At 44.9% G+C, this 14298-nt stretch overlaps 1 protein-coding gene across 2 annotated transcripts in view; it reads right to left on the bottom strand.

Moving 5' to 3' along the window:
* Window positions 1-14298, bottom strand: part of GLIS3 (GLIS family zinc finger 3) — a 283772-nt gene that overhangs the window by 258358 nt on the left and 11116 nt on the right. For both annotated transcript variants that reach the window (XM_060237383.1, XM_060237384.1), the window contains exon 2: window positions 6770-7250. In XM_060237383.1, coding sequence (XP_060093366.1) covers window positions 6770-7154 — 385 coding nt within the window. In that variant the 5' untranslated portion in view covers window positions 7155-7250. The remainder of the gene's footprint in view (window positions 1-6769; window positions 7251-14298) is intronic.

Genomic DNA, 14298 nt, shown 5'->3' with positions numbered 1-14298 from the left:
CCGCCCCAACACACTCCACCACTGCTTCCAGACACCACTGGAGCTCTGAGGGGCCCTGCCCAAGCAAGAGCATGGAGCCATCGAGACCTTCGGATGCCCTGCTGGTGTACTATGGGAAAGCTGGGCAGGGTGGTGTGAGAACGCCCACTATCAGCCAGCTGCAGTCAGCAACCCCCGCATTCCACTGCCCATAGGAGGAATGGTGGCAGACAGAGCGGCACCGATCAAGAGCCACCGGCAGCCGAACTGGACTGAGGCAGAGAAGGAGCTCCTCTTTGGCTTGGTGGCCAAGAATGTTGTGATGGCGCTCACTGCCACATGAACCGGGTGGAGCAAACTCCCATCGGCGGGGTTTCTGGCATATGGCAACAGAGCGAGTGTTCGCTGTGATCCAGGTCCCCCTCACAGAGCAGTCCACCCTGAAGTGCTAAAACGACTCATTTGGTTCTGCCAAGAAGAGGGTCCAGCATCTCATCACTGAGGATTCGACCTATAAGGAGGTGGTGGCCCGGACCCTGACTGGCTCTGAGGCAATCATGGGACCCCTCATCCGCCCGGTGACTGTAGCTGGCCACAGCACTGAGATGATCCATGGAAGGTTGCTACCCTTCCCTGCCCCTCCTCGCTACTGTGGGACTGCCACAATCTGATGGCGACACCCTTCCCCCCACCAGGAGACTCCCAGGAATCCTCACGGACTAGCACGAGCTCCACTGTGGACTTGGAGGTGGGCGGCTGCTCTAGCGAGGCAGTCGAGGACTGGAGCTGGCTGTCCAGCATCTGTGCAATGGGAAGTCGGCAGGTCCAGCACCCCCCGCTGCCCCCAGAATGTCCGGACAGCCGTCAGGAGGCGCTGAGTCCAGGGGAGGACACATCCAGTGACAAGGTCATGGATGCCGCGGTGGGTAACCTCCATCTGTCCACAGATGATGAGCGGCCTGAGTCCCCTCCTGGTGCAGCAAGGAGCGCGGGGCATGGGGCGTCCACGAGTGGCTGTTCATGACAGCATCTGACTCCTGTTCCATCCTGCAGGTAGCTGCACTATAACCCTGATGGCCGATGTGGTGGAGAACTATGAAGAACGTCCCCACGCAGACGGTCGGCCCTAGTCACTTCCCTCATGCTGCGAACCCTGGATCTGCCCACATCTCCTCCCCATGATCTGGGGCCCAGGAATCTGGGGGGGGGGGCAGCCACAGCAGACTTGAGTGCAGGGCGGCCCACAAGCCTTAACCAGGAGGAGCCGCTGGAGGATCCGGAAGGCAGCAGTGATGCCAAAGGCTGCGCAGGTGGCGGGGACCCGAGACCCAGGGCTCAGGGACCACAGCCAGCTCAAAGGATCCCCGCCACCCTGTCCTCCATGTGGGCAGCTACAGAGCGGGACCAGCTGGAGGGGCACCGGGAATGGCGGGAGGCCACGGGACAACGTTGGATGGCGGGGATAGAGGGGACTGTGTCCGCGGCCACTGGCCACTTCTTCAGTCTCACAGCGATGGCGTGGCAGTCACAGGAGTGGGACATGAGGGTGGAGCAGATGCTCGCCAATATTGACCAATCTCTGGTCAGCACTGAGGGGGCTGCTCCTGCCATTGCTGAGGCGGTCACCCCTGGCGAGGCAGCCAGGGAGATGCAGCACACGGGCTCAGTCGGGGACGAAGTCCAGGACACCATGCTCGCCCCTGACAGGGGGGCCGGTCACTCCACGGCTGCACCCTTCGGCCGGCCGCCTCTGCCCACCACAGATGCAGGCGGCTTCCTGTGAGGGGTTCGCACGGCAGCCCCTCTGGAGCCCTGTGCTTCAATAAATCTGATCCTGCACATAGCGTTGAGTCCTTATTCAAGCAAGATCTGGAAGCAGAGGGCAGTGAGTGCGGCACATGGCCACTTTGACACCATCACGCGCCCCTCATGGGTGTCTGATTTTCTGCAGGCGGGCATGATCGAAAGCCACCACGGGGACTGCCACCGGCACCTTTGGGGCACGGGTGCCTGCAGTAGGTGGCCCACAGCATCTGGGAGGCCATCCGCACATGCAGGCCACAGGGAGGGACACAGACGGAGGCTCGGCTTCACACCTTTGATGGGTAGCCTGCTCCATGGAACTAGCGGTTAGTGCTGACCGGATGCTTCCCCAAGGATTATACAGCCACAACATGGGGCTCAATGTGTGCACGAGGGGTGTGGGGCATGCGGGCAGCCTATCTTCAGGGAGCACTGTCTCCAGTGGCAGGCATCACGTGGGCTGGCTCCCCAGCCACCAGCAGCCAATCCCTGCCATCCCCGCAGAAGCACCCCCACCTGTCCCTACTCTCGCACCACTCAGAGAGGCCACACTCCAGCGTATCTTACACATCTACTGGTGGCGGCTGCTGCTTGGGCGCGCTGCACTCCAGCACCCTGAACCCCTTTGAAGGCCGACTAGCAGCGCCATAGATCCACCCACGCCCGAGCAGCCACCCACCACATATGTCTGAATTGGGCTGTTAATATCCCACAATTAAGAAGGATACATTTACACATCCGTCCCCCATTTTGACAAATTTATTTGCTTCACTGTATTACCGTCTCCAACTAAATCCAATCATATTGTGTCCATATAAATTTAGATTGTTATTTATATTTGGTCTCTGCATCTGTTAAAACATCTTCATTATGGTATGTGCTAATTTGCTGTTCACCTTCTGCTTATATGTATGAACAACTACCTTCCATTTCAGTGTATCTGAGCAAGTGTGTGTGCACATCAAAGTTCATACCTTGAATAAAACTTTATTGGTCTTAAATTTGCCATTGGACTCAAACTCTGTTCTACTGCTTCAGACCAACACAACTGCCCACCTGGATCTATCTGCTTGGAATCTTGATACTGAGTAATATTACTTGGATATAAACTCCATTATCTTCAGTAGAATTTTCTGAGTGTCATATACAAAGTTTCCCCTGGCAGTTTTTATAAGAATTCATAGTTTTATACATTTTTTTAACTGCTATCTGCCATGTCCTAGTCTGAGAGAAAAGTGGGATTACATTTTTAAATAAATACATATGTGCAGGCCCGGTATGTGGGGTTCTGGCACACAAGGCAGAACCCCAATGTGCTCCCCCCCAGAAATGTTTTTGTCCGTGTGCTTTTCACACACATATGAAGCAATGATGTCACCCAGAGGTGATGTCATCATGCCAGGCACTCAGTGCTTCTCTTCCCCAGCACCCTCAGAGGACACTGGGGAAGGGAAGTGCCACTCTTTCAGCTCTGAGGGATCAGGAGAGTTCCTCCAACCCCTCAGAGCCAAAAGAACTCTTGGCGCTTTGCTTCCTCAGTACCCTCGGAGGATACTGGAGAAGGGAAGCACTGCTCTTTTGGCTCTGAGGGATTGGGGGAAGTTCCTCTGACCCCTCAGAGCCGAAAGAACACTTGGCGCTTCACTTCCCCAGCACCCTCGGAGGACGTTGGGGAAGGGAAGTGCCTCTCTTTTTCAGCTCTGAGGGATTGGGGGAGCTCCCTCAAAGAAAAAAGATCCAGAGGCTCAGAGATGCCACGAGTGGGGAGGGGGCACCTTCCCCCACCCCTGCTGGGAGCTGGCACCCTAGACAATCGCCTAGTTCACCAACTCCCATGTGCCAGCCTTGCATATGTGAAAGGGCAAGATAAAGGAAAAATAACTCTACCCAGCAAAATCAAAAGTTAAAATCATTCTGAGGTCAAAAGTTAAAATCATTCTTTCTACTGTCACACCCTGACTCAATTAGTAAGATAGGAAGCATGGGTTACATCTGTCTTTTCAAAATTAGAAGGAATTTGCTCTCTTTAAATGATTTATCACTGGGTGATGGGCACTATGATTTGGTTAAATCAATTTTAAAACTATTTCTAAATAGGCAGGTGTCAAAAAGAGGAGAAGAAAATTCCATCTACCCTCATTTTCAGAGTCATACGTTTCCAATCTGATTCATTCTTTACATTATACTCCTATGTCACAATGCTAAGGACACCACCACTCTTTCTAGTAGATTTCCAACTTGTAATGCCCCATGTTAAAATGAGATAGAGAGCTACAGAGCACAAACCATACTAGTTAGATTTGCACATTGGTTTTCTTCATTTGAAGAAATGATATAAATTGCCAGACTTCCCTATGAAGACAGAGATTACGGGCCAGGATCAACACCAAAACTCAAATGCTATCTTTTGTCCTACGCTAAAACATATAGACAATGCTCACCATGCATCTAACCACTTCCCCAATACACATCAGTAGATGATCAACTCCACTATTTAGATCATACTACTAATAATCCATTAGGAATGGCTGTGGTCAGTCATGTATTTTGTATCATGAAATGGTCAACAACTTCTTGAAAGCTACAAGAGGATTCATAAATAGTGGACAAATAATTACCCTCACTGAATATTATTCTCGCAATGCAGTTTATACAATGAATAAAAAAATGGTACTAGTGTTGCCAACTCTATGGGAAATTTTTGGAGGTTTAGGGGTGGAGTCTGGGGTGGGATTTGGCGAGGGGAGGAACCTCAACTAGATATAATACCATAGAATCCACCCTCCAAAGAAGCCATTTTCTACAGGGAAACTGATCTCTGTAGTTTGGAGATCAGTTGTAATTCTGGAAGGTTGGCATTCCTAGATGATGCCAAGAGTATATTAACAGGATATATGCAAACTGAGAATATACTAACAATATAATGGTTGTAGCACTCTTCTGGACCCAAGACTTCAGAACATTTTAATGGAACAATAGCTTTACTACAATTAAATATGAAGGAAGCCGCACTGAAAGTGCAAGTAAACAGAAAGGCAACATTTGTGGTTGTGCCATAATAATCATTAGCCAATACAGAAACAACATTCATTCCAGACTCTGAACTTTGTCTAGCTCTTCAGAAAATTCATGCCATAACCTTTTATGCTCAACTCTTGTAATCATTCTTTGAAATGTCAACTTTATCAACAGGAAATACATATTCAGAGAGAGTCTCAATACCAAAGAAAAAACTAGATCCATTTATGGAGGGCATGGTACTTTGACTGTGCAAGAAACATGGCTCTGACTGCTTGTTTACTCTTGGTATTTCCTGCTCCCCTCTCAAAAACTGGCAAAATGATCCTATAACTGCAAGTTGGAAGCAGTACCCATATTTGAAGGAGGAGGGAAGGGATGTAGAAATAAAATCTGTCCCACTACCAACATAGCTTCTGATGTAGCATGTCTGCTCACATATCACACCTTGTTGTCAACAATCCTTCCGTTAACTTAATTCTACCACTGTGCTCCTATTCTCTGCAAAGTTTTATATTAGTAGAATGAGATAGATTTCCCACTAAACTTATGCTGCTCTCACTCTCCTCTTCTCCGTGCGGCTGCTGCTGGATTTCGCACAAACTGCCCCGGACCAGCGAGTTGCTCCGCCTCTCTTCAAGGTCCCTCTGTAGCAGGTAGGATCCTCTGAAAACCAATTTCTGCCTGCAATGGAGGGAACTTGAAGAGGGGCAGGGCAACTTGCAGCCAGAGCAGCTTGTGCAAAATCCACCAGCAGCCCCGCAGGGAAAAGGAGCGATGAGACCAAAACAAGATGAGTGGGAAATCAGTCTAGGACTTCTCTTAGTTTGGTGTAGTGGTTAAGTGCATGGACTCTTATCTGGGAGAACTGGGTTTGATTCCCCACTTCTCCACTTGCACCTGCTGGAATGGCCTTGGGTCAGCCATAGCTCTGGCAGAGGTTGTCCTTGAAAGGGCAGCTGCTGTGAGAGTCCACTCAGCCCCATCCACCTCACAGGGTGTTTGTTGAGGGGGAGGAAGATAAAGGAGATTGTGAGCCACTCTGAGTGGAGGGCAGAATATAAATCCAATGTCTTCTTCTTAAATTCCTTGTTGGACATGATGCAGCTAGCCAATGTATTGTGAGGCAAAGATAACAGGAACTTGTACTGTGTTATGCAAAACATTTCCACTGCACAACTATGCCAGTCCAGATGTATACTGCAGGACTAAAAATGAAAAGCAAGGGCCATGCTTAGATGAGAGTAGGACTAGGTTTGAAAATCTGCTTTGCTTCAATTTTGCCATTATTTTTCCTATTGTTTTGAGCCATGTAAGACTTCATGTTTCCATTTTGTTGCAATTGTATACACTTTTTGAAACATTTGACAAGTTTTGTTTTGCTTTTAACAGTACATAGGAGTACATTTTTTAAAAAAAAAACTGGCAGGTTGGAGGTTAAGAAAATTATGATGCCCCTGACCTGGATAGCCCAGGCAAGCCCAATCTTTTCAGATCTCAGAAGCTGGCAAGTACTTGGATGGGAGACCTCCTTGAAATACCAGCAGTCAGGGGCAGGCTTTATTTAGCCACCTCTCTGAATATCCTCCAGCCCCTCCAGTAGGGGTCAGTCACCTCACTAGAGGTTGCCATGACTTCCAGGTTCACACACACACACACATATAAAAACACACTCAAATTGTGATAGAGAAGAGTGGTGAAAGGAAACAAAAGGCCAAACACATCTCTTGCATGAACACCAAAGGGCTGAGGACAACAGAATCCCATAGAAAAAAAAAACATTAACATGACTAGAATACACTGAGATTTTCTTTGAAATAGGATATATGTAGTTCAGTGTGTGCATGTGGCATAAATCTTTGTACTGTTTAAAGCATTCGCACAGTACAAAAGGGTAGGCTAGCAATATACTTTCAACAATATTACTAAGGTGTTAGAAAAGCAAATTTAGGGGTTAAAGGAGTCCTACCTTTCACTGTGCTTACAGGGAAACTGTTTCCAAACTCTTGCTGTTTTGGTTTCAGAGATTGTGGAGCTGGTAGCCCTGGAGGTTGCGGGATGTGAAATAAAGGCTTTCCATTTGTAACCATTTGTCTCCTGGGACTTAAAGCTGGAAAGTGAATATTGCTATCAGTAATGTTGCTCTGAGGAGCTACACCTCCTCCAAGAGATGTCTTTAAATGTAAGCTAGTAGACAGGCTTCCAATAGCTGGGCTTGGTGTGTTACTGTTAGATGAAGAGCTTGGAGTTCCTGTGTGAACCCTAATAGGTGGGATCTGCTGTCCATTGATCATCCCAGGACTGTGAGGAGTGCTTTTTGTCCGATGGCTCATATTGCATGATCTTGCATTCATTGTCAAATGGTTCTGTTCTCAAAAACATGCAGTACAAATCCCCAGGTGGCAAAGACATCAGTCCACAGTCAGTGAGTTATCCATAGTGCATTAAACCTGTTAAAAGGGGGGGAAAGGAGATGCAATAAAATAACTTACATTGTTATAAAATACGAGAGGTCAAAGCAATGCTTCATGTTTAACTGCACGGGGAAAACTATTGATTGTTTGAGCATCAAAGTAGAAGCAATCACAGAGTAAAAGCTCTAGGGATAGTGATAAATGATTACTGAGAACTATAATGAAGGGAAATCATGCCCCTTCAAAAGCATAAGTTAATCATGAGGTCAACTGCTTTTGTACTAGCTAACTAGCCATGAAATGGATTGAACACTGAGCAAGTGAAAGAAGTCGGGCCAGATTGAAAAGCCAGCTATTGACTAGAAACTCACATTGAGAACAGCATCACTGTTCTTTATTTCTATCTAGTGTTAATATGCAGAGGGGAAAAGAAAAGTATGCACAGCTGTTAAGCAGCAGAATTTGAAATCAGAGGCAGTTTACTTTCTTTGGGCAAGGGGGACAATAAAACAGAATAGTTCAGTCTTCCAGCAAGGGGAATTTTAAGGAAATGAATGTAAAGTTTATTTTTTTTATTTATTTTTTATTTATTGCAAGTAAATTTAAGTAAATTAAACACCACATGCTGTATCAATTTTAATATGCATCCATGGCATATACATTAATTTTACAATATGTAAACCAAAAGGCACGGTATGAACAGAAGTTTTATTATTATATGATCTGCCTTTCCCTGCAAGGAACTCAGAGCAAGCATATATGATATCTTCTTATTTTCTCTTCGCAACAAATCAGTGAGGTAAGTTAAGCTAACAGCTTCATGACAATGTGGATTTGAAGTCCCACTGTCCATCTAATTCCATCTGCTACACTATACTGGCTCTCTGGATTCACGGGCAAAAGCTGGATTTGGAGGGAGAGAAAATAATTTATTTCCAAACAAATGGTAAAGGTGTATTAGGACTTCAAATAGGGTGGGGGATTCCCTGCCCCCAGTCATCATCCCCTGCTGATGACCATTCAGGCTGAGGGACAAAATGGGGCAGTGTTCTAATGTGCTGATGTCACCTGGAAGTGATGTCAGTACATCACTAGGGACCCTCTGGTATTTGAATAAAACTCTTATGATAAAAACAGAGTTTTACTCAAATACCAAAGCAATATGCTGACATCACTTCCAGTGCATGCTGGAGGTGATATCACCACATCCCTGACAATGTCACCATGGTCTTCCCCCACATTGGTAAGTCCCCCCACCCTTTGCCAGTTGCCATGAAGTACCCTGCAACCATAATTCCAAGTCTCAGTCCAGACCTAATACAAAGACATGGTTTATTTTAATTTTGATTACTTTGTGACATCAGGATTCAGCTCACAGACAGGCACTCAGATTCTGGTTTGCTGGTTTCCTTTCCTTCTCGCTATAACCTGGGACAGCATCACCAGAGAACAAGCCAGGATATCACACTCAGAAATTACACAAACTATAGTAAAATTAACTAGCTGATCAACCAGTTTCATATCTCAGCTTGATAGACTCTGCCAGACCATAATTAATGGAATGACTTGCATTTAGATGTTCAACTAACTATAGTTAGTTAAACCATAATATAACCCTGTTGTCTTCTGCCAGAGGGTGAAGACCTTTTTATTTAGTTTGATGTTTCTTCACTATCTCTTATTAACCATTCTTCCTGTTTTTGTGTTATGTTTGTGTTATTTCATTACTTTGATTGTTATATATTTGTATTTTAAATACTTCCTAACATTTGAAATATTTTAACATTTGCCATATTGGGGATACTAAATTGAGTGGAAAGGCAGCACACTCAATTAAATAAACAAATTATGGTTTCATACAATGTCTGGATTGAACCCAACTGCTTTTACACTTACCACCAATGCCACCTGAACCAATTCAGACAGTTTTTTTGTTTGGGGGGGGGTTCAGTTTGGGGCTCAATCTTAGACCATCTGTTTTGTGAGCCCCAGACTGAACCAGGCTTTCCTGGTCTGTGCCGATGCTTAGTTGCTGGAGTACAAATGGTAAAATCACTGCCTGTTTAAGAGGTATGGAAGATGGTGGTGTTTGGGATGAGGCAAGGATAGTTGCTTCTTTAAAATGTTATTGGCTCAGATGTTTTTGCACATCCTTGGAAACCACTTCAAATTATCACCTGAAACATCACAGGTCTTCAGTTTGTTCACATTAACCCCTTTTAAAGTGCAAGTTTCTCCCAGATGAAAAGTTCCCTCTTCACCAGCTAATAATGATCATGACGTTCTCCAACTGCCTAGTCAAGACAGTGAAATGCTGTAATGATAATGAAAGAACAAAAAGAAGAAATAATGTGCTTCAGATAGAACCTACATGAATTGAGGGAACACTAAATGATCAGAAAAACAGAGATGAAACTCCACATTTGTCTTCTAGTATGACCTTCACCTGCCTTAAAAATGGAATTTCTGTGCATTCAAAATTATCCTAAAGTCATCACACATACATATAATAATAGGGGGGCAGGCAGTGAGGCTGCCTGGGGCACCATGCGCCCTAGGGCTGGCCCTGGGAAGGCACCTTCCCTGAACCTTGGCTCACAAACTCTAAACTAGGCAATGTCCATCCCTACTGGCAACCATTTAACATAAACCAGTGATTCAACAGAACAGGGTAACTGATCTTGCAAACTGTGAGGCTGCTTTGTATCAATCAAAAGTAACTGCTCCTGGAACCAAAGAGGGACTCTAAATCTGGAAAGAGTAGGGTTGCCAACAACTTGGAGAGAAGGGGGGGGGGGGGAAATCTTATACTTTTAATATAGACTTAATGGTGTGTTATTTAATATTTTATTTACCATTCTGGTAGAGAGCAGTCAACTGTGTCCATTCCCGAGTTAGTCAGATCTAGCCACAGTGATCCATGCTTTAATTACATTGAGACTGGACTATTACAATGCGTTCTACTTGAGGCTACCCTTGAAGAGTGTTCAGAAAATGCAGCTACTACAGAATACTGTGGCTAGACTGCTGGTCAGGGGCAGTTAATGGGTGAATACAACAATTACATTTGCTCCCAAGCTTAAAGCGTTTTATCCTTTAAAACCATAAATGGCTTGGGACCAAGGTGTCTGAAAGATTGTCTTCTCCCATACATTCCTGCCTGAGAATTAAGATCATGGGGAGATACTCTCCTGACTGTCCCACCACTTAAAGATGCTAATTTGGTGGGTAAACAAGAGAGGGACCTTTTTGGTGGCATAGGGTTGCTAACTTTCAGCTGGCACCAGGAGATCTCCTACTATGGGTGAACTGTATGGCATTATAGCCTGCTGAAGTCACTCCTCTCCACAAACCCCACCCTCCTCAGGCTCCAGTCCCAAATCTCCAGGTATTCCCCAACTCATAGCTGGCAACCTTATGCCATCCCCACAATTATGGAACAGCCTCCCTAGGGAGGTACACCTAGACTCCTTCATTGTTGTTTTTCAGAGCTAATAGAAGGCAGTTTTATTTAGGACTACATTTTGATAGATTTAGCTTTTATTATTGCAGTCCTGATTAGAATTTATACTGTGCTTTGAGTTCTGCAAGGGAGAAAGGCATCTAATAAATGTTTCAAATAAATAATTCCCAACACAGTCTTGAATTCTACCACATACCTTGTCTGAAGCCCTTGTTTTTCTATATTTCTTCAGAGAAGAATATAGGTACATGAATTAAATTGACAAATGGCTCATATGTTTGTAAGCAAATCACTTTTCGTTGGACAACTAACAGAATGCATTGTAGTATGTACAGCTTCTCAAGTTAGGTTTGTACTCTTAGGTCGTTTTCGCACTCACCTTCCGCCGGCGCGACCCCCCTCTTCACCGCGCAGGATCTGCGCGGATTTCGCACTAAACGCTGCGGAGCAGCCAGAAAAGCCGGAAGCTCCCGGCGCAAAAGCCGCTCAAACTGAAACCGCCAAAAAGCAGTTTGGCGTTTGCGTGGCTTTTGCGACGGGAGCTTCTGGCTTTTCTGGCTGCTCCGCAGTGTTTAGTGCGAAATCCACGCAGATCCTGCGCGGTGAAGAGGGGGGTCGCGCCGGCGGAAGGTGAGTGCTAAAACGACCTTAGTATTATGATATTACCACTTTTCCATAAAAACATTAATCTTTTCAACAATTTTAAAATTAAGAAATCACTAGTGAAACATGAGTGAAAAGTTCCCCATGAATTCATACATTATGTTACTAAGCAAGGTGTAATTGGATTATACATATTTAGTTCCACATGAATCTTGGCCTTCCATACTCTTTCTTTCCTATAAATTAGTTGAATACAGGAGCCCGTCTCAGAGGCTACTTTTGAAAAGGAATTCAGAATGACACATTTCCATGTAATTGCTATTCTTTATGGTTGCCAACCTCCTGGCAGGGCTTGGAAATCTCCCAGAATTACAACTGATCTCCATGTGAATGAGATCCAGTCCCCTAGGAAAAATGGTTGCTTTGGAAGGGGGAGTCTAAGGCACTATACTTTGCTGAGGTTTCTCCCCAAACTCTGCCCCCCTAGGCTCTCCAGGCATCTCCAGGAACTTGGAGCAGGCACCGTACCATTCCCCCCATCCCCACTTTTACCTCCTTCTGAGGAACCTGGCAAGTCAAATGGCTTCCTATAGCCTCTAACGATGGCAGGCCTCGTCTCAGTGGCAACTGTCCCTGACTGCCATTAGATCAGCAATGGAGGGAAGGTGAGGCATTGCTTAAGGCCAGGGCTTTTTTGTAGCAGGAACTCCTTGCATATTAGGCCACACACCCCTAATGTAACCAATCCTCCAAAAGCTTACAATACGCTCTGTGAGAAGAGTCCTGTAAGCTCTTGGAAGATTGGCTACATCAAAGGCATGTAACCTAATATGCAAAGGCGGGGGGGGGGGGTTTGAGCAGGAATGCACAGGAACGCAGTTCCAGCTGGCTTGACATCAGGGGATGCGGCCTAATGTGCAAATGAGTCCCTGCTGGGCTTTTTTTTACAAAAAGTCTTGTGTGAAACAATGATGATGTCAGGGGTGTGGCCTAATATGCAAATGAGTTCCTGCTATAAAAAAGCCCTGCTTAGGACTCATTGGTGGGAGTCCAGGAAAGTCCTTTATAAGGTCTGCCTGGAAGGAGCAAGGAGGAAGAAGGCCAGATTTTGTTCTCAAAGCCAGATGGCAGCAAAAGCCAGAAAGCAGGAACATAAGTGAAGGAATACGCCCTTCTCTCCACTGATGAGACAATGCACACAGGCACACTGGAAAAGGAGAAGCTGGAAGGTATTCTTGCCCCCCGATTCTGGTTCCAGCCAGCAGTCTGACAATAAGAACAGATAAAAACCACATAAATTATAGGGTTGCCAACTCAGGGTTGGGATATTCTTGAAGATTTAGTGATGAAGCCTTGGGGGGCAGGCTTTGGAGAAGCAAGGAAGCTCAGCAGGGTATAATGTCATAACGTCCACTCTCTGAAGCTGCCACTTCTCTGAGGGGAACTGATCTTTGTCATCTGGAGGTCAACTTTAATTCCAGGAGATCTCCAGGCCCCACCTGAATGTTGGCAACCCCAACAAGCAAGCAAATGCACACTTTCTCTCTTTCTTCTCTCCCTGACCTTCATTATATCCAGGGCTTTTTTGGTAGAAAAAGCCCAGTAGAAACCTATTTGCATATTAGGCCACACCTCCTGATGCCAAGCCAGCCGGAACTGCGTTCCTGTGCATTCCTGCTTTTAAAAAAAAATCCCTGATTATATCCATTTTTATAATCTGTTTCTCTTAAATAACAAATGACCTAATCCTGGTTGAGTTAAAGGCAAGTAGCAGAAGTTCTATTGGCATCTCTTAGAAGTCACAGGCTCTGGCTCAATTTATTTAATTCAAAAAGATAATGCTAACTTGTTAGTTTTCATTGTTCAGGTTATAGATTGCAGGACCATTTATTGATTAAAAGGAATATCATTTATTTTCATGCCCAGTTGCAACATAAATCACATTTTGCAATTCAAGCAGGGACAGATGGGGCTGAATGTTCTTAGATTCCCAGGGTTTGTTTTAGTAAAGCAGAATGTACCTTGCCCTAACACAGGTGACTGGCTCTCTAGAAAAAAAACATGAAAACAAAGAGAAATCATTCTGTTGGCAAAACTGAGTATATTACAGCATTATAAATCAGCAGCAAATCAAAATCATTCTTGTCTGTAGTTTTAAAGTACATTAGAAAAGTGCAAACATATTACACGTTGCACATTCATTAGTTTTGCTCAGAAACAATGAACTCTGATTACTTGACAGAAGTGCATTTATGTGCAACACTGTACGCAAAGGGACTTATTAGGCCTACGTCAATACATTATTGTTTTAAATAGTGTGTTTTCTTGTTTGTTTCTTTTAAAATGTGTGTAAGACTGAGAAGCAATACATTTGTGATAAATATTGCAGATGGATAGATAGAGAAGCAGCTGGTGAGATGGTTCTCTGGCAGGAACCACTCACAGCCACTCCTGGGCAATGAAGGAGGAGAGGGGCCACCCGCACCAGAATTTGGGCAAAGAGTTGTCTCAGTCAGCAATGTATGATGCATGATTCCTGAATGGCAAGTAATTCCCAGCACAAGCTGCTGATGTCAAAGAAGCTGCTAGCCAGCATGCAACAGTGTCCTCAAATGGTGCTGTCTAATCCATCTCCACCAAAGTCTCCCAAAGATTAGTACTAAGTATATTTTCCTTTGCCTGTCAATTGCCATTCAGCTGTGGCCTAATTGGCTGTTGCAAACTTAGCCATGTTATTCATGGAACGAAACTTAATATACATTGAACTTCCTTGAGAAAGAGGAAAACAAATATGACAATAAAATGTTCCATCATACTTAGGCTTCTGTTATTTGCAGGTCTTCCTTTAGTGAAAAAAATATCATTTGTATGGCATTCAAACAACTTAATAGTAATTTTCTCAATTAGACTTACAATAATTCTGTAAATATAATATTTGTTGCATTTATTATGTATTATATGTAATAATTTAATATATACAGTTGGGTTGCATTTGAGACATTCTCCACCTGGAAGTTT

Source organism: Heteronotia binoei, chromosome 4 (assembly GCF_032191835.1).
Source record: "Heteronotia binoei isolate CCM8104 ecotype False Entrance Well chromosome 4, APGP_CSIRO_Hbin_v1, whole genome shotgun sequence".
Lineage (NCBI taxonomy): Eukaryota > Metazoa > Chordata > Lepidosauria > Squamata > Gekkonidae > Heteronotia > Heteronotia binoei.
Note: the sequence above shows the minus strand (reverse complement) of the source record. Positions and strands in the feature narration are given on the sequence as shown.